General features: G+C 44.6%; 1 protein-coding gene across 1 annotated transcript in view; it reads left to right on the top strand.

Annotated features, from left to right (window-relative positions):
* The first annotated feature begins 5,541 nt into the window (after positions 1–5,541).
* Positions 5,542–20,550, top strand: part of NCAPG (non-SMC condensin I complex subunit G) — a 40,471-nt gene continuing 25,462 nt past the window's right edge. The window contains exons 1-8 of the mRNA XM_048848753.2: positions 5,542–5,756; positions 6,203–6,315; positions 7,150–7,356; positions 8,927–9,155; positions 9,941–10,086; positions 11,304–11,388; positions 13,388–13,580; positions 19,289–19,438. Of these exons, the coding sequence (XP_048704710.1) occupies positions 6,205–6,315; positions 7,150–7,356; positions 8,927–9,155; positions 9,941–10,086; positions 11,304–11,388; positions 13,388–13,580; positions 19,289–19,438 (1,121 nt within the window). The 5' untranslated portion in view covers positions 5,542–5,756; positions 6,203–6,204. The remainder of the gene's footprint in view (positions 5,757–6,202; positions 6,316–7,149; positions 7,357–8,926; positions 9,156–9,940; positions 10,087–11,303; positions 11,389–13,387; positions 13,581–19,288; positions 19,439–20,550) is intronic.

The raw sequence follows: 20,550 nt of genomic DNA, 5'->3' as shown, positions 1-20,550 counted from the left end.
TTAAAAGCTTCCAATAATGGGAACTCCACGACCTCCCTTGGAAGCCTATTCCAGAACTTAACTACCAGTATAGTTAGGAAACAAATGGAGAACAATTGATCCCTGTCCTGTTTATAATAGCCCTTAACATATAAGACTGTTAGCAGGTTGTGCCTTAGTCTTCTTTTCTCAAGACTAATGTGCCCAATTTTTTCAACCTTTCCTTATACTGTACATCAAGTTTTCTAAACCTTTTAGTATCATTTTTGTTGCTCTCTTCTGGACTCTTTCCAATTTGTCCACATCCTTCCTAAATTGTGGCACCCAGAATTGGACACAGTACTCCCCCTGTGGCCTCACAGTGCCAAGTAGAGTGGGATAATTACCTCCTGTGTCTTTACATACAACCTTCCAGTTAACCCCCCGCCCCAAAATCACATTAGCCTTTTTTGCAGCTGCATCACATTGATGACTCGTATTCGGTTCATAGTCCACTACAACCCCTTGATTCGTAGTCCACTACAACTGCTGATACTAGATCAGCAGTAATATCGCCTAGATGACAGTTATTCCCCATTTTGTAGTCATGCATTTGATTTTTCCTTACTCATAATGTGATTCCAGGAGCTGGGGCTTGATCATGAGGCTTATTATAAAATCACAATCTGGCAATGTTAGAAGCAGACACTAACCCGCATTGTTTAGGGTAGGGGTGGGGAACCTTTTTTCTATCGGGGCCATTGACCCACAGAAAAAATTAATTGTGGGCTAGACACGTGGAGGCTCGGGGCTTCCCCCTGTAGCAGGGCGAGCCAGTACTTGTGGCTCCAGCCCCACAGGGTATGTGTGTGGGTGAAGACATAGACTCACAGACATTAAGGTCAGAAGAGACCATTATGATCATCTAGTCTGACCTTCTGCACAATGCAGGCCACCGAATCTCACCCACCCACTCCTGCAATAAACCTCTCACCTATGTCTGAGCTATTGAAGTCCTCAGATCATGGTTTAAAGACTTCAAGGTGCAGAGAATCCTCCAGCAAGTGACCTGTGCCCCATGCTACAGAGGAAGGCGAAAAACCCCCAGGGCCTCTTCCAATCTGCCCTGGAGGAAAATTCCTTCCCAACCCCAAATATGGCGATCAGCTGAACCCTGAGCATGTGGGCAAGATTCACCAGCCAGATACCCAGGAAAGAATTCTCTGTAGTAACTCAGATCCCACCCCATCTAACATCCCATCACAGGCCATTGGACCTATTTAGCATGAATATTTAAAGATCAATTAATTGCGAAAATCATGCCATCTCCTCCATAAACTTATCGAGTTTAAGCTTGAAGCCAGATAGGTCTTTTGCCCCCACTTCTTCCCTTGGAAGGCTGTTCCAGAACTTCACTCTGCTGATGGTTAGAAACCTTTGTCTAATTTCAAGTCTAAACTTCCTGATGGCCAGTTCATATCCATTTGTTCTTGTGTCCACATTGGTACTGAACTTAAATAATTCCTCTCCCTCCCTGGTATTTATCCCTCTGATATATTTATAGAGAGCAATCATATCTCCCCTCAGCCTTCTTTTGGTTAGGCTAAACAAGCCAAGCTCCTTGAGTCTCCTTTCATAAGACAGGTTTTCCATTCCTCGGATCATCCTAGTAGCCCTTCTCTGTACCTGTTCCAGTCTGAATTCATCTTTCTTAAAACATGGGAGACCAGAACTGCACACAGTATTCCAGGTGAGGTCTCACCAGTGCCTTGTATAATGGTGCTAACACCTCCTTACCTCTCCTGGAAATACCTCACCTGATGCATCCCAAGACCACATTAGCTTTTTTCATGGCCATATCACATTGGCAGCTCATAGTCATCCTGTGGTCAACCAATACTCCAAGGTCCTCCTCCGTTACTTCCAATTGATGTGTCCTCAACTTATAACTAACATTCTTGTTATTAATCCCTAAATGCATGACCTTACACTTCTCACTATTAAAATTCATCCTATTACTATTACTCCAGTTTACAAGGTCATCCAGATCCTCCTGTATGATATCCCTGTCCTCTAAATTGGCAATACCTCCCAGCTTTCTATCATCCACAAACTTTATTAGCACACTCCCACTTTTTGTGCCGAGGTCAGTAATAAAAAGATTAAATAAGAATCGTCCCAAAACAAATCCCTGAGGAACTCCACTGGTAACCTCCCTCCAGCCTGACCATTCACCTTTCAGTATGATCTGCTGTAGTCTCCCCTGTAACCAATTTTCATATTGACCCCCATCTTTTCCAATTTAACTAATAATTCCCCATTTGGCAACGTATCAAATGCTTTACTGAAATCTAGGTAAATTAGATCCACTGCGTTCCCTTTGTCTAAAAAATCTGTTACTTTCTCAAAGAAAGAGATCAGGTTGGTTTGGCACAATCTACCTTTTGTAAAACCATGTTGTATTTTGTCCCATTTATCATTGACCTCAATGTCCTTAACTACTTTCTCCTTCAAAATTTTTTCCAAGACCTTGCATACGACAGATGTCAAACTAACAGGCCTGTAGTTACCCGGATCACTTTTTTTCTTTCTCTTAAAAATAGGAACTATGTTAGCAATTGTCCAGTCATATGGTACAACCCCTGAGTTTACAGATTCATTAAAAATTCTTGCTAATGGGCTTGCAATTTCATGTGCCAATTCCTTTAATATTCTTGGATGAATATTATCTGGGCCCCCCAGTTTAGTCCCATTAAGCTGTTCAAGTTTCGCTTCTACCTCGGATATGGTAATATCTACCTCCATATCCTCATTCCCATTTGTCATGCTACCATTATCCCTAAGATCCTCATTAGCCTCATTAAAGACTGAGGCAAAGTATTTGTTTAGATATTGGGCCATGCCTAGATTATCCTTAACCTCCACTCCATCCTCAGTGTTTAGCAGTCCCACTTCTTCTTTCTTTGTTTTCTTCTTATTTATGTGGCTATAGAACCTTTTACTATTGGTTTTAATTCCCTTTGCAAGGTCCAACTCTACTTGACTTTTAGCCTTTCTCACTTTATCCCTACATGTTCTGACCTCAATAAGGTAGCTTTCCTTGCTGATCCCTCCCATCTTCCACTCCCTGTATGCTTTCTGCTTTTTCTTAATCACCTCTCTGAGATGCTTGCTCCTCCAGCTTGGTCTACAACTCCTGTCTGTGAATTTTTCCCCTTTCTTGGGATGCAGGCTTCCGATAGCTTCTGCAGCTTTGACTTGAAGTAATCCCAGGCCTCCTCTGCCTTTAGATCCATAAGTTCTTCAGTCCAATCCACTTCCCTAACTAATTTCCTTAATTTTTGAAAGTCAGCCCTTTTGAAATAAAAAATCCTAGTTGCAGATTTATTTTTGTTAATCCTTCCGTTCAGTTTGAACTGAACTAGCTCATGATCACTTGAACCAACATGGAGGCTTGGGCTTCCCTTAGTGTTGGCCAACTTTCTAATTGCACAAAACTGAACACCCCTGCCTCACCCCTTCTCTGAGGCCCCACCCCCCACTCACTCCAGCCCTATCCCTGAACCGCTAGCTCCCCCCACCCTCACTGGGCTGGGGCAGGGGGTTGGAGTGCGGGAGGAGGTGAGGGCTGCATGGTTGGGGCCAGAAATGAGGCATTCAGGGTGCAGGAGGGGGCTTCGGGTGGGGCAGGGGTGCAGGAGACCGTTAGGGCTCCAGCTGGGGTGTGGTGGAGGATGAGGTGTTTGGGATGCAGGAGGGGACTCTGGGCTGGGGCCAAGGGGATTGGAGTGCAGGAGTGGGCTCAAGGCTGGGGGAGGGGATTGGTGTGCAGAAGCGGGTTCAGGGTGCTGGCTCTGGCTAGGCAGCACTTACCTCAGGTGGCTACCAGTGGGTGGTGCAGTGGGGTTAAGGCAGGCTCCCTGCCTGCCCTGGCTCCACGCAGCTCCCGGAAGTGACCGGCATGCCCGGCCCTTAGTCGAAGGCGTGGCTCGGCAGCTCTGTGCAGTGCCCGTGCCTGCAGGCGCTGCCCTTACAGCTCCCAAAGGCTCCCAGCCAATTGGAGCTGCGGAGCCGGTGCTAGGGGCTGGGTCAGCACATGGCGCTTCCCTGATCGCTCCTGTGCCTAGGGGCCACAGGGACATGCTGGGTGCTTCTGGGAGCTTCACGGAGCCTGCCTTAGCCCTGCTGTGCCGCCGACCTGGCTTTTTAACGGCCTGGCAACCCTAGCTTCCCCCTGCAGTGGGGCGAGCCGACACTCGCGGCTCCAGCCCCACGGGGGAGCGCCGAGGCTCGGTGCTTCTGTGCCGCGGCGCCAAGACTTGCTGTGGTCTGGATTCAGAGTAACAGCCGTGTTAGTCTGTATTCGCAAAAAGAAAAGGAGTACTTGTGGCACCTTAGAGACTAACCAATTTATTTGAGCATGAGCTTTCGTGAGCTACAGCTCACTTCATCGGATGCATACCGTGGAAACTGCAGCAGACTTTATATACACACAGAGAATATGAAACAATACCTCCTCCCACCCCACTGTCCTGCTGGTAATAGCTTATCTAAAGTGATCATCAGGTTGGGCCATTTCCAGCACAAATCCAGGTGTTCTCACCCTCCACCCCCCCACACAAATTCACTCCCCTGCTGGTGATAGCCCATCCAAAGTGACTTGATTATCACCAGCAGGAGAGTGAATTTGTGTGTGTGTGGGGGGGGGGGGGGTGGAGGGTGAGAAAACCTGGATTTGTGCTGGAAATGGCCCAACCTGATGATCACTTTAGATAAGCTATTACCAGCAGGACAGTGGGGCGGGAGGAGGTATTGTTTCATATTCTCTGTGTATATAAAGTCTGCTGCAGTTTCCACGGTATGCATCCGATGAAGTGAGCTGTAGCTCACGAAAGCTCATGCTCAAATAAATTGGTTAGTCTCTAAGGTGCCCCAAGTCCTCCTTTTCTTTTTGTGGTCTGGATGAAATTAAGCAACGGGTCGGATCTGGCCCACGGACCATAGGTTCCCCACCCCTGGTTTAGGGCACCGCTCAGGGCACTCACTGGTGTCCAGATGTAACAAACATGGTTAATGTGGTACCCCCCCCCCCCCCAATTGACAGCTGTGGCAATCTGCACCAAGTGGTAGGGGTGCTGGGACAGTTTTTATAATGGGAATGCTGAGAACCATTCAGCCCAATTATACTGGAAACCACTTCAAGCCAGGGGGCGGGGCAGCACCCCCGACCCCCTTCGTTCCAGCAGCCTCTCTGCCGGTGTAGCGTCTGCTCTTCTTTCCCCAGAAACCCAGCGCCCCGCCAGCCGTGCCCCACAGGCTGCGCGAAATCCGGCTGCGCCCCCTCCCGGCTGCTGTCCGCACCGCTCCCCGCACAGGCGGCTGTTCCTACGACTGAGTCCCCTCCCCCTCCCGCCAGCTCCCGGCTGTTCTACTACTGCACTCCCTCCCCCGGCTGTTCCGACTTCCCGGCCCGCTCACCCTTATCCTGGCTGTTCCTACGACTGTACTCCCCCCCCCCCCCCCCGGCTGTTCTCACTGCTACACGGCCCGCTAGCCCGAACTCTCCCGGCTGTTCCTACGACTACTCAGTCGCCCGGCCGCTTTTGCAAGGGCCTCCTCCCCCTTCCTGCTTTTCGCTCTCCGACCGGAATTCTCGCGAGACTGCTCGTGGCGCTCGGGAGAAATTTGAACTCGGTAACGGCAGCAGCGCGGGAGCTGTGGCCGGGGCGCGAGGCCCGGAGCGGGGCTGACACCGACCGACGCGATAGATCAGCGCTTCCCAGCCCGGGGCCCGGCAGGTGAGAGGCGCCCGCTCCCCTGGGCGGGGGCGGGTGTTACCGCCTGAAAAACGCCCTGGTGGCCCCCGAATCCCGCGTCCTGGTCCGACCGCGCGAGTCCCCGGGGTCTCGCAGCTGCCGCCCCCTTCACCCTTCCTTCCGCACGGGCGGAGCGGCGCTGGGCTGGGCTGGGCGGGGCGGGGCGGTGCAGGCTCCTGCATCCAGCACAGCCCCCCCGCCCCGTGGGTATGCGTGGGGAGGGTCAGTCGAAACGACTTGGCGAACTCGACACACATTCCCAAAGGCGTTGGGGGAACTCCCCCTTAAACTCCTCGCTGCAAACAGCCCCCCAGCTCTGCCGCTTGGCCCGAGTGGTCCGGGGACATGAGCCGGGCTGCGCGGGCCTTCTGGGCCCTGCAGCGGCCCCGTTGTGTTCCCTGGGAAATGACGCGCTCGTTTCTCCCCAGCAATGGGAGCGGAGAAGAAGCTGCTGCAAATCAAAGATGCGTTCGAGATGGCTCAGAAACCTCATCAGAACCATGCAAAGCTAGTGGCAGCTTTGAAGCGTACCTACAATCAGGTGAATATCCTCCTAGGGATTGTCCACACGAGGAACAGAGGTGGAGGGAACACACTTTAAAATGCTGATTGAACTAAGGGCCATCGCCAACCTCCACACCTTCCATTCTAAGTGCAGCTTGTGCTGCTTCTGTATGGCCTAGTGGATAGAGCACTGGACTCAGGAGACCTGGGGTCTAGTCCCAGCTCTGCCACTGGCCTGCTGGGTGATCCTGGGCAAGTCACTTCCCTGCCCCGTGCCTCGGTTTCCTCATCTGTAAAATGGGGATAATACTGACTCCCTTTATAAAACATTTTGAGCTATGTGGATGAAAAACAAACTAGGTATTATTATTATTTTTGACCTTGCTTTCTCTAACATGCATAGCAGCATGTACATTAAAAAAAAAACTAAAAACAAAGCTCTATCAAAAAACAGTGCACTACACTGCACACACAATTTTCCCCCAGGGAAGAAGATGAGAGAGTATGAACTACATATGACCGATGTTACTCACATTGTGTAATGCACTATTGGAAAGTACTCTGGCACTACAGAGATGAAGTGGTATAAGAACCTCTATAGACTAGTGTAGACACACCAAGTTGTAGTTTTAATGTTTTAGCTTCTTGAGCTGAACTTACAGGGGAGACTAGAGTTCAAACTATGGCATAAATTGTGACAGCTCAATTACTAAGCAGGACATTGTGCTGAAAGCACATTGTGCAGTGGATCTGTGCTTACAGTTTTAGACCTATAAAGACCTAAATGGGAGCTGCCTATCTGAGACACAACCTCTTTTCTGTGATTCTGTCATGGAAAGATTGCTAACATTCTGTGTTTGATGTATTTCAGCTGAAGGATAGGATGGTTTTTCATGAGGAGTTTGTTCATTACCTTAAGTATCCTATGATAATCTACAAGCGGGAACCAGCAGTGGAACAAGTGATAAATTTTGCAGCTAAGTTTGTTACTTCATTTGATGAGCTGGGGAAAGAAGATGGTAATGAGGAAGAAGAAGAAAACTCACTTCTGAGTTATTTGTTTAATTTTCTGCTTGAGGTACCATGACAACATTTATCAAGTTATTAATGTGATGGTGAAATTTCCATCTAAGAGAAAATCTTGGCATTGTAATGTACTTACCAAGTGAACACTATATAAATCTATGGCTTGATCTAAACTTTACCAGCATAGCTAGGATAGGGGAGTAATTTTTTTATTTTTGCCTGAAGTAGCTATGCCCGTAAAAGCCCTAGTGCAAATGTGTTCATATCTGTATAAAAGTTCTTATACCAGTATCATTTATGCCAATTCTCCAAATAGGAATAAACTGTACTGATATAGTATCAGAGGGGTAGCCGTGTTAGTCTGGATTTGTAAAAGTGGCAAAGAGTTCTGTGGCACCTTATAGACTAATAGATGTGTTGGAGCATAAGCTTTCATGGGTGAATACCCACTTCGTCGGATGCATGTAGTGGAAAGCAGTTTCTCCTCCCTTGATGTTCACACCTCAACTGCTAGAAGAGGGCATCATCTTCCCTGATTGAACTAACCTCGTTTTCCCTAGCTTGATTCTTGCTTGCATATTTATATCTGCCTCTGGAAATTTCCACTACATGCATCTGACGAAGTGGGTATTCACCCACGAAAGCTTATGCTCAATACATCTGTTATAGACTAATAGGTCTATAGTTCAATCAGGGAGGATGAGGCCCTCTTCTAGCAGTTGAGGTGTGAACACCAAAGGAGGAGAAACTGCTTTCCATTAAATGCATCCGATGAAGTTGGTGTTCACCCATGAAAGCTTATGCTCCAACAAATCTGTTAGCCTATAAGGTGCCACAAGACTCTTTGCCGCTTGTACTGATATAAGCACTGCCATACAGATATATTATGGCTGCACTAGGAAAGTTTTGCTCGTTTAAGTATACCAGTGTAGTTAAATCAGCAAAACTTTCTAATGTAGATCTTGCCTAAATAGGGCATTCATTATTGTACTATTTTATTATTATTTTAATGAAATTTAAGTGTTCCAATAACAAGAAATCACAAATAGAAGTATGTTTGCTTTTGAAATTGGTAGCTTCAGAAAACTACAAAACTTGTTTTTTGAGAGGGGACTGTCTATGTGACTACAATGGCCAATCAAAATTGGTAATACTAAAAGAAAATGATTCCCTCCCTCCCTTCCCCCCCTCCCCCATTTTCAAAGAACAATCAGCTCTTCATATTCAGTTTTGGTTTATTGGGGGCTGTGAGGAAGCATATTATAGTTAGTGTTGTATAATACTTATTAGGAAATACTTGTTCTTTTACAGTTTAAGGCCCAAATCCTGCAAAGACTTTGCTTAATTTTACTACCGTGATTTCTGTGGGACCGCTCACAATAGTAAAGTTAAGCATATGTATAAGTCTTTGTAGATATACAGTCTAAATTGTGATTTATTGGCTCTAGAGTAAAAATGTGTATTTGTTGTGTACCCACAGTATTAAGTAGCTATACATCAATATGTCTGTGTGATGTAACAATGAGGGAAAGTTATACATGATGTATAACTTGTTTGTTATATCGTAATTGTGGTCAAAATCATAACCCTTTGGTCACTGTCTTGATGACTTTTGTTTTTAGTCTCACAGTGCGAACAGCCATGCTGTTAGACTTCGAGTGTGCCAGCTTGTTAATAAGCTTTTGGGAAGTATGCCAGAAAATGCCCAGATTGATGATGATCTCTTTGATAAAATTAATGAAGCCATGCTAATTCGACTGAAGGATAAGATTCCAAATGTGAGAATCCAAGCTGTACTGGCATTGGCTAGACTTCAGGATCCCAGTGATGAGAACTGTCCTGTGGTTAATGGTGTGTTTGTATATCTTTTATAATCTTTGCTTTTAGTAAGCACAGTTGACCTAATCTCTTCTAAAATTTTCTTTGTAAGCATTGACTAAACCTGAAATACTGTACAAAAATGTAGCTGTCATTTGTTTATTAATTCTAGCAATGCAATTATATGTGGATATGGATATATATAAATAGGATAGAAGTTCTTTGAATCCGTAACATCTAAAATTTACTTAACATATTAAACTAGTTAATCTAGTAGCATAAAGGGCCATACAGTAAAACACAAATAAAAATAAAAAATAAAGATGTTAACTGAATAGACTGCTAACCCAATATTGCACCATCAAATAAAAGGCATTTTAAATGCCCACAAAAGGTTGAGAGAAGTGAGATTTAACAGATAAAGTAATGCAAAGTAAAAAATCAGAATAAGCCTGCCAAAACAAGTGGGCTTTCTGTTGTGCCTGAAGTCAGCTGGTGAAGATAGCAGTTCTTGGTTTATAGGGGAGAGTTCCACAATCAAAGACCCTGAACTGAAAGTTCTGCTTGAGGCTTGGTCTTGAGGGAAGCTGAGGCCTGGGACCCTTAACTGACACAAAAGGTCATTGCTTGTTATAGTTAGGGCTTAGAGTGTTCTACAAAGTGCCTACAGCATAAGGGTTATACAGAGAGAATTTTTAATTGATTTGAACTATTTCTCATGTTGTGTTTGCAGGCATCTCGAAGATGGGTTTTATCTTATGATGATGATGAATATTTTTTAAGAAATGCAATGCTAATGACTGATATTTTCTTTTCAGTTTACAACGCTTTGCTTGAAAATGATTCAAGTTCAGAAGTGAGACGTGCAGTGTTGTCATGTATTGCCCCATCAGCTAAGACTTTGCCAAAAATTGTAGGCCGCACTATGGATGTAAAAGAGGCTGTCAGGAAACTGGCATATGAGGTAAACCGGTCTCTTAATTTCGGTTCCAAGGCTTTAAGAGACTTGGTATATGTTTTTATAAAGCTTATAAGGTATTTCCAGTAAGAAAAGTAGCTAAAATGGGTAGTGTGTTCAGTTACCAGAAAAGTCACTGCATAAGAGAGTGATACATTTAAGGAATCTTTCAAGTAGCATCTCCTGAACCTTTAGAAGTAGTAGTCATTTTTTTCATTCATGATATAACCTTCTTGGAGCTTCATTGTAAAAGTAGTGTATGGTAGAGTACATTGGCTTGCCAGCTCTTCAGGAACAGAAAGCATAAATAGTCCATCCCCTTACTACCTATTAGTCTCTCTCTACCCATCCACAGGTGTGGCTGTGAATCAAACTTTATATCTGTATATATAGCTGTTGTTTCCTAAAACCTGGCTATTGGTGTTGGAGTGGTACTTGTTTGGAGTGTGCTTTTTGTACTATTGTAATACGAATGACTAATAATAGTATTGTGGTGGCACTCACATGTGCTAGGTGCTGTTTAAAACACAAAAGAGAAAACACTTCCTGCCTCAAAGAGCTTACAGTCTGAAGGAAAAGTACCACATACAAGCAAAATATTTGGGATGATTAACAAATGTTAATTATATTTTAAATAGTTTGTCTGATAGAGTCCCTCAACAATCTAACTTGTTTTTGGGCTGAATCCTCATATTGGTGGACTTGGAAGAAAAAAAATTGGGTTTAAGTAATGTAGCAGTCTTGTTTCTATCATTACAGACACGTTTGGCTTCTCTGCTTAGTGCTTTAAAGGGAAGGTCACTCTTATTCAGAGTGTTACTTGTGAATCTTTTCCCTTAAGCCAGGAAGGAAAGAAGACTTAAACTCCAATTCTGCACTGAGAGCTAAGCAGAGCTGTGCTGAGGAAAAATGAAGTGGTGGGGTGGGGGGTGGAGAGAGGTGAAGGGGCGGTCTGGTTGCTCAGTTATGTTAAGGATCATAGATATCAGTACCTTATTAGTGTGTCTAGGATTCTGGCAAGAGGGCTGACTTATAGTTGCTGTGGAAGCAATAAATGAATTTTTTTGCTTTGTGTGTTTAAATTCTTAAATATTCTATTAGGGTTTTTCGCATTCAGAACCATAAAGAGAACTTGAGGTGTTGAATTTCAAGTTGCTAGATGTAATTTGTAGACATGCTTTTGATAGTCAAATATCAATGTCTGCTTAACTTTTTTTTTTAAGGTTTTGTCAGAAAAAGTTCACATGAGAGCTTTGTCCATAGCTCAGAGAGTAAAACTACTGCAGCAAGGACTTAATGACAGATCTGGTGAGAGAACTATTTGAATTTCTGAGTGTGTTTTGGCTTATAGGGTATCCATTCCATTAAATGTTTGTTTTTCAGGTATTTAAAAAAATACTCTAAAAGAAAATGCGGAAGATATAGTATAAAAGTAATATGAAGGCAGAACACTACAGGCTATAGGTTCATAATAGAGTTCAGTTAGGGCATAGAGGATTTCAGGGAGTCATACAATGTCACAGTTTTTTTTTATATGTGTAAAATGTGAACAGTTTAATGCAAAGTTTTGTATTGTGATTTTTACTAGGTTTTCTTAGGGTTGCCAGGTGTCCGGTTTTCGACTGGAATGCCCGGTTGAAAAAGGACTCTGGTGGCTCCGGTCAGTACTGCCGACAGGGCTGTTAAAAGTCTGGTTGCACGCAGGCAGGCTTCCTACCCAGCTCCATGCAGTTCCTGGAAGCGGCAACATGTCCCTCTGGCTCCTAGGCGCAGGGGCAGCCAGGGAAGCACCACTTGCTGCCCCCTCCTGGAGCGCCGGCTCTGTAGCTCCCATGGGCCAGGGAACACCTGGTTGCCTCTGTGCCTAAGAGCCAGAGGGACATGTCGCCACTTCCAGGAGCCGCCTGAGGTGAGCGCCGCCCAGAGCCCACACCCCCTCTTATGCCCCAACACCCTGCCCAGCCCTCTCCCACACCCAAACTCCCTCTTGGAGTCTGCAACCCAACCCCTTGCCCCAGCCCGGAGCCCCCTCATGCACTCCGATCCCCTTGGCCCCAGCCTAGAGCCAATTCCTTCATCCCCAGCCTCACCCCCTCCCAACCACCAGGCCCAGCCCAGAGCCCCTTCCCATATCCCACCCCCCTCATCCCGGCCTTACCTCAGAGCCCTCATCCCCAGTCCAGAGACCATGCCCCGGCACAGAGCCCCCTCCTGCACCCTAAACCCCTCATCCCTGGGACCACCCCAGAACTCGCACCCCCCAGCCGGAGCTCGCACCCCAAACTCCTCCCCCAGTCCGGTGAAAATGAGTGAATGAGCGAGGGCGGGGGGAGAGCGGGGGAGGGGGATGGAGTGAGCAGGTGGCGGGGCCTCTGAGAAGGGGCGGGACAGGGCAAGGGTGTTTGTTTTTTTGCAAATAGAAAGTTGGAAACCCTAGTTTATCTAGATATACTGAGCAGAGTAAACTCAGTCCATAACTTTACCAAACATTATACTCTAGGTATGGTCATTAGATCTGATGCTAAATTCAGAAGAGCAGTTCTGCAATCCTTGTTTATCTAGCTGTAGCTAGGACTTCAGACCTTCCTATTAATTTGGGAAATGCTAGCTATAGACACAGATTTAAAAAATGTTACTTTATGGTAATTGTGTTTCTTCAAGCTGTTTTATCCATGTCTTATGAGTATCTGTCTGTCCCCACTCCTTTGGAGTTCATTTCTTTTGATATTTGGAATGTCTGAGGGAACCGAGAGGTTGGGGCTGTTCTGCTGTATGTGGTCTCATGGGGGGGAGAAGGAGCACAGAAACATGCAAAACACAAGCATGGCCAGCATAACACTGTTGGTTAAGAGATTGTAATTTCACACACATGCTGTTTGTGCACACCACAAGTGGGATCCACACAGACAAAACATCTAGAAGGACTACAGTTCTCATAATAAGAACATAAGAATTGCCATACTGGGTCAGACCCAGGATCCACCTAGCGCCGTATCCTATCTTCTGACAATGGCTGGCCCAGATGCTTCAGAGGGAATGAACAGAACAGGGCAGTCAGTCAGAGATTTAGGGACACCCAGACCATGGGGTAACATGATCATCTTGACTAATAGCAATTGGTGGATCTGTCCACCATTCCTTAAAGTAATGTAAGTAGCTGCTCTTTTTTTCTACAGTAGTACTATGTCAGTTTTTGTTTCCTTATGGTCTTCATGTATGCATTAGTTTCTAATAACCCCAGAGTACCAAAAGTATATGGGAAATGTACTTAATCCTGTGAATATAGATTCAATTCTTCTATGAATAGATGCTGTTAAGGAGGTGGTGCAGAAGAAACTTCTTCAAGCCTGGTTACGGTTGACTGAGGGGGATGTCTTAGAATTGCTTCATCGGTTGGATGTAGAAAACTGCCCCAAAGTGGCTGTCTCAGTGCTTAATGCCATGTTTTCATTATCTCCACTTAATGACTTAGTTCAAAATTGCAAAAACCTTGATAACAGGTATGTAAATCAGCTCTGTGTATCTAAAAGATTAACATTGTTCAACTTTCAGCATGGGATATCAGTTTATTGGGGTCTTTTTAATGGGAAAGGAGAAACTGTTCTGTGTGCTGGGAAATGAAGTCCATGAACATTATAGTGATTATTACGCATTTGACCTTCTTTAATGTGTCTTTTTTTTTTTGATTCTGAACTTGGCCCTTTTAAATAACAAAGTTTAAAACATTTGAGCCAAATCAGCTGGGAGAATTTTTTAAATAGAAAAATTTCAGTGATAATTAGAAAGTGTTTAAGAACATGTTGTTAGGCAAAAGCCGCAATTCCACTACTGAGAGAGAAGACTACACTGGTTAACAGAACAGCTTGGCTTACAGGGGAAGTTCAAGCAGAAATACAAAATAATATACAGCAAAAGGAAAAAAAGGGGAAGTTGATAGCAATGAATGTATAGTAGAAACTAGAAATTGTAGAAAATTGATAAGGGAAGCAAAAGGTTACAAGGATAACTCTATAGCAAGCAGAGTTCAGGACCATAAGGAGGTGTTTGGTTTTTTTTTTTTAAGTATTGGGAGCAAAAGGAACCTTAACAATGGTAACTGTCCTTACTCAATGGAAGTGGCAGAATTGTCAATAGTGCAGAAGAGCTGGAAGCGTTTAATAAACTGTTTTGAATTTGGGGAGAAAAACAGATGATGTCATATTCAATGAGGATGAAATACTTTCATTCCAATAGTAGCTTAGGAGGATATTAAACAGCAACAACTAAAGTTAGATTTTTTAAATCAGCAGCTCTGGATAACTTGCATCCAAGAGTTTTAAAAGAGCTGGCTGAGAACTTCTCTGGGTTGCTAATACAGGGGGTCCCCTGTATATATCGGGGTTTCATTATTGAAAAGGGCAGTGGCTACTGAAACAATGTATACCGGAGAATAATGGAATAAGGGGGGATGCATTCACAATGTCACCACGCTCGCCTATGACTGCTCTTTTCGCCTAAACTGTACCTTTTTACAATGACAGGTTATACAGTACACATTTTACGCATAAAACATTGAATAAAATAATATAGAACCCTGCTAACACCGTTCAAACACATAGAACATTTTAATAAAATAATGCAGTATAAAGGTGTCAATTATGCTAAACTTAGGTAGGAGTGGCTGACTTTTCCGTGGCTGGCTTTTTGGTTGCAGAAGTCTTTAAGAAGGATTTTATCGACGTCTGCTCTCCTGCATGAATCTTTGAACGATAAAAAGAAAAGGAGTACTTGTGGCACCTTAGAGACTAACCAATTTATTTGAGCATAAGCTTTCGTGAGCTATAGCTCACTTCATCGGATGCATTCAGTGGAAAATACAGTCAGGAAATTTATATACACAGAACATGAAAAAATGGGTGTTATCATACACACTGTAAGGAGAGTGATCACTTAAGATGAGCTATTACCGGCAGAGGAGAGTGGGGGAGAAAACCTTTTGTAGTGATAATCAAGGTGGACCATTTCCAGCAGTTAACAGGAACGTCCAAGGGGCTGGGGGGATAAACATGGGGAAATAGTTTTACTTTGTGTAATGACACATCCACTCCCAGTCTCTATTGAAGCCCAAGTTAACTGTATCCAGTTTGCAAATTAATTCCAATTCAGCACTCTCTCGTTGGAGTCTGTTTCTGAAGTCTTTTTGTTCTAATATTGTGACCTTTAGGTCTGAAATCGAGTGACCGGAGAGATTGAAGTGTTCTCTGACTGGTTTATGAATGTAAATATAATTCCTGATATCTGATTTGTGTCCATTTATTCTTTTACTTAGAGACTGTCCAGTTTGACCAATGTACATGGCAGAGGGGCATTGCTGGCACATGATGGCATATATCACATTGGTAGATGTGCAGGTGAACGAGCCTCTGATAGTGTGGCTGATGTGATTAGGCCCTATGATGGTGTCCCCTGAATAGATATCTGGACACAGTTGGCAACGGGCTTTGTTGCAAGGATAGGTTCCTGAGTTAGTGGTTCTGTTGTGTGGTTGCTGGTGAGTATTTGCTTCAGGTTGCGGGGCTGTCTGTAGGCAAGGACTGGCCTGTCTCCCAAGATTTGTGAGAGTGATGGGTTGTCCTTCAGGATAGGTTGTAGATACTTGATAATGCGTTGGAGAGGTTTTAGTTGAGGGCTGAAGGTGATGGCTAGTGGCGTTCTGTTATTATCTTTGTTGGGCCTGTCCTGTAGTAGGTGACTGCTGGGTACTCTTCTGACTCTGTCAGTTTGTTTCTTCACTTCAGCAGGTGGGTATTGTAGTTGGAAGAATGCTTGATAGAGATCTTGTAGGTGTTTGTCTCTGTCTGAGGGGTTGGAGCAAATGCGGTTGTATCATAGAGCTTGGCTGTAGACGATGGATCGTGTGGTGCGGTCTGGGTGAAAGCTGGAGGCATGTAGGTAGGAATAGCGGTCAGTAGGTTTCTGGTATAGGGTGGTGTTTATGTGACCATCACTTATTAGCACCGTAGTGTCCAGAAGTGGATCTCTTGTGTGGACTGGTCCAGGCTGAGGTTGATGGTGGGATGGAAATTGTTGAAATCATGGTGGAATTCCTCAAGGGCTTCTTTTCCATGGGTCCAGATGATGATGTCATCAGTGTAGCGCAAGTAGAATAGGGGCATTAGGGGATGAGAGCTGAGGAAGCGTTGTTCTAAGTCAGCCATAAAAATGTTGGCATACTGTGGGGCCATGCGGGTACCCATAGCAGTGCTTCTGATTTGAAGGTATACATTGTCCCCAAATGTGAAATAGTTATGGGTGAGGACAAAGTCACAAAGTTCAGCCACCAGGTTTGCCGTGACATTATTGGGGATACTGTTCCTGACAGCTTGTAGTCCATCTTTATGTGGAATGTTGGTGTAGAGGGCTTCTACATCCATAGTGGCCAGGATGGTGTTTTCAGGAAGATCACCGATGGATTGTAGTTTCCTCAGGAAGTCAGTGGTGTCTCGAAGATAGCTGGGAGTGCTGGTAGCATCGGGCCTAAGGAGGGAGTCTACATAGCCAGACAATCCTGCTGTCAGGGTGCCAAAGCCTGAGATGATGGGGCGTCCAGGATTTCCAGGTTTATGGATCTTGGGTAGCAGACAGAATGCCCCAGGTCGCGATTCCAGGGGTGTGTCTGTGCGGATTTGTTCTTGTGCTTTTTCAGGGAGTTTCTTGAGCAGATGGTGTAATTTCTTTTGGTAACCCTCAGTGGGATCAGAGGGTAATGGCTTGTAGAAAGTGGTGTTGGAGAGTTGCAGAGCAGCCTCTTGTTCATATTCCGACATATTCATGATGACAACAGCACCTCCTTTGTCAGCCTTTTTGATTATGATATGAGAGTTGTTTCTGAGGCTGTGGATGGCATTGTGTTCTGCACGGCTGAGGTTATGGGGCAAGTGATGCTGCTTTTCCACAATTTCAGCCCGTGCACGTCGGCGGAAGCACTCTATGTAGAATTCCAGTCTGTTGTTTCGACCTTCAGGAGGAGTCCACCCAGAATCCTTCTTTTTGTAGCCTTAGTAGGAAGGTCTCTGTGGGTTAGTATGTTGTTCAGAGGTGTGTTGGAAATATTCCTTGAGTCATAGACGTCGAAAATAGGATTCTAGGTCACCACAGAACTGTATCATGTTTGTTGGGGTGGAGGGGCAGAAGGAGAGGCCCCGAGATAGGACAGATTCTTCTGCTGGGCTAAGAGTATCCTTTTGGTACGATGTCCATCTGTTTGCATTTGGAAAGGAAGATGATGTCTGTCTGTATCCGTACGAGTTTTTTCATGAAGTTGATAGATTTCCACTTCATACGGCTAAATGCAGTGCCTTGCATAATGACAGGTTTCAGAGTAACAGCCGTGTTAGTCTGTATTCGCAAAAAGAAAAGGAGTACTTGTGGCACCTTAGAGACTAACCAATTTATTTGAACATAAGCTTTCGTGAGCTACAGCTCACTTCATCGGATGCGTTCAGTGGAAAATACAGTGGGGAGATTTATATACACACAGAACATGAAAAAATGGGTGTTACCATACACACTGTAAGGAGCGTGATCACTTAAGATGAGCTATGACTGGCAGGAGAGCGGGGGGAGAAAACCTTTTGTAGTGATAATCAAGGTGGGCCATTTCAGCAGTTAACAAGAACATCTGAGGTACAGTGGTATGTCCAGGAAAACCCAGATATATGGTAATCCTAGATAAGATAATACCTTTTTTTTGGACCAACTTCTGTTGGTGAGAAAGACGAGCTTTCAAGCTTATACAGAGCTCTTCTTCAAGTCTGGGAAACATAATGAGACGGTCACAGCTAAATGCAACGTGGAACCTCAAAATGTAATTGTAAACAGAATCATCACTGAGCTGGTGTCTATAATGGGCTACTGCGGGGGTTAGTTCTTGTCCCGATGCTATTTAATATTTCTATCAATAACCTGGAAGAAAACAAGATAATCACTGATTATATTTGCAAGAGTGGAGTGGTAAATAATGAAGAGGACAAGTCACTGATACTGTGTGAGCTGGATTGATTGGTTTTGTGGCTGCAAGCAGACCATCTAGGAATAAAGACTATAGGCCATACTTACAAGATGTGGGGGGAGTCTATCGTGGAAAGCAGTGAAACTGAAAAAGACTTGGCAGTTATGTTGTTTAATCAGCTAAATGTGAAGTCCCGGTGCGATGCTGTGACTAAAAGGGCCATTGTGGTCCTTGACCCTATAAACGGGACTATAGAGTTTGAGTAGGGAAATTATGTGTGTAGGACCAGTGTATCTTGAAAGATGCATTATTGTGAGTGAGGGGTGTTGATCATCTTAGAAGTGGAGCAGCTTTTGCATCTTGTTCTGACGGGGTCTGGTGCTGCTTTGAGTTGGTATGTCCTGGTCTGTGGGGAGCTTGCTTCTGATGATGAGGTTGAGGGGTTGTTTGAAGGCTAGAAGGTGGGGTTCAGGAAAGAAGTCTGCGTCCTGAAAGAGAGATTTCTGCTGCAACAGTGATCAACGCCCTTCACCACACACCTTTCAAGATCCATGGGTCCTACACATGCCTATACAACATGTGGTGTACCTCATCCAGTGCACTAAATGTCCCAGTAACTATGTGGGTGAAACCAAACAATCACTACGCTCTTGAATGAACTCAGACAGGGTGTTTTTATCTTTTATCATTTTCCTATCACCTGTGGGTGAGCATTTTTCACAAAGTGATTACTCTGTATCTGATCTCTCAGTCCTCATTGTCAAAGGAAACCTACACAACACTTTAAAAAGACAAGCATGGAATCTTAAATCCATAATTTAGCTAGAAACGAAAAATTCTGGACTGAAGAGTGACACTGGATTTATGGCTTATTACAACAACCTATAACCCACTAACACACCTGCCCTTTGTGCACACCTGTGACTGGCGGGGTGTTAATGGGTTGGCTTCACCTTGAATGGTCCCTTGAAATGTATGTTAACTACTTAAGCTAAACAATCTCTCATCTTGTACTTAGGTGTGACACTGAGTACCTGTCCCAGACCTGAAGAAGAGCTCTGTGTAAGCACAAAAGCTTGTCTCGTTCACCAACAGAAGTTGGTCCAATAAAAGATGATATCTCACCCATCTTCTCTGTCTTTTAGGTTTCTAATATTTTTTAACTGATCTCAGCAGGTGTGTGTGTGTGTGTGTATTTATTTCTCTTTTTATTTTTAGGAAATTGATTCCAGTGGAAGATCTAACTGCTGAGAGTGCTTTATATTGGAGATCCCTTTGTGAGTATCTAAAATCAAAAGGGGAGGAAGGTGAAGCTTTGATGGAGCAGATTTTGTCAGAACCTGCCACATATGCAGATTATCTGTTGAGGTAATTTTATTTAAAAATGCTTAATTACCACTAATGTAGGAAAAACTTCTGAGAATATTTCTTAGGGGTGGTCTGCACGACAGATTTAGGTCAGATTATGTCAACCAACTCTGTAAATGTAAATGTCTATACTAAAACGTGTAGTACAGATTACGTCAATTTCATTCTGTAAGTGTCTATACTAAAACGTAGCTCCCTCTGATGTAAGTCATCCACTACATCGACTTAATTCCATCTCCGCAACAGGTGTAGTGCTTAGGTTGATGTACTTAGGGCAACCCACTGTCTACTCCTGGCGGGAATTCTGTGCCACTGTGTGTGTGCATAATTAAGGAGCTGCACGTAATTTAAATTTTTTGCGCAGAAAAAAGCTGCTGCTGGAATGTTGCTGTAGTTCCACCTTTTCCCCACCAGAGGGTACTGTGCTGCTAGAACACAGCAACAGCTCCCAGCCAGCTAGGGAAGAGAGAGCCTTTCTTCTTCACTCAGCACCTGCCAGGCCAGGTCATGAGATGGGGCTATGGGGAGACAGACAGCGTGAGGCTACTGGGGGGTTAGACGGGCTCATGAGGGTTAGCGGAGAAGGACAGATTGGGTCAGGGACTGAATCGGAGTGGAGCTGCAGCCCCACATGGGCAGAGGGGGAGGGAGGTGCAGAGCTACAGGGGGAAGGGGATGGCTGAGTGGGGGCACAGAGACACATGAGGAGGGGGTGCAAGGACACATGGGGGTGCAGGGGTAGATGTACCTGACTGAATTTGACAGGCTAGGGGTCAGCCAGGATCTGCATGGGGGAAGCTCCCTAACCATCTCTCCCCAGCCCCCCAAAAACCCTGTTCCATACTTTACTCACCTATACCCAACAACCCTTCAATTTCACACCCAGGCTCCTTCACAGCAATTACTTCCCTCTCCCTCAACAACTCTGTTACCCCTGATTCCCCCTGCACTGCTTCTGTGGGGTGCAGGAAATACGGTTCTGTATTGTAGTGTAAATGAATTATTACTCGAAGTTCTGTATTAATATGTCCAGTAAAGAATCTATTTGTTAAACATGTTCTGAATCTTTTTTGTTGTCTGTTATTGTTACAGACATACTTGCTGAGAGGTAT

This window comes from Caretta caretta, chromosome 4 (assembly GCF_965140235.1).
Source record: "Caretta caretta isolate rCarCar2 chromosome 4, rCarCar1.hap1, whole genome shotgun sequence".
Taxonomy (NCBI): domain Eukaryota; kingdom Metazoa; phylum Chordata; order Testudines; family Cheloniidae; genus Caretta; species Caretta caretta.
Note: the sequence above shows the minus strand (reverse complement) of the source record. Positions and strands in the feature narration are given on the sequence as shown.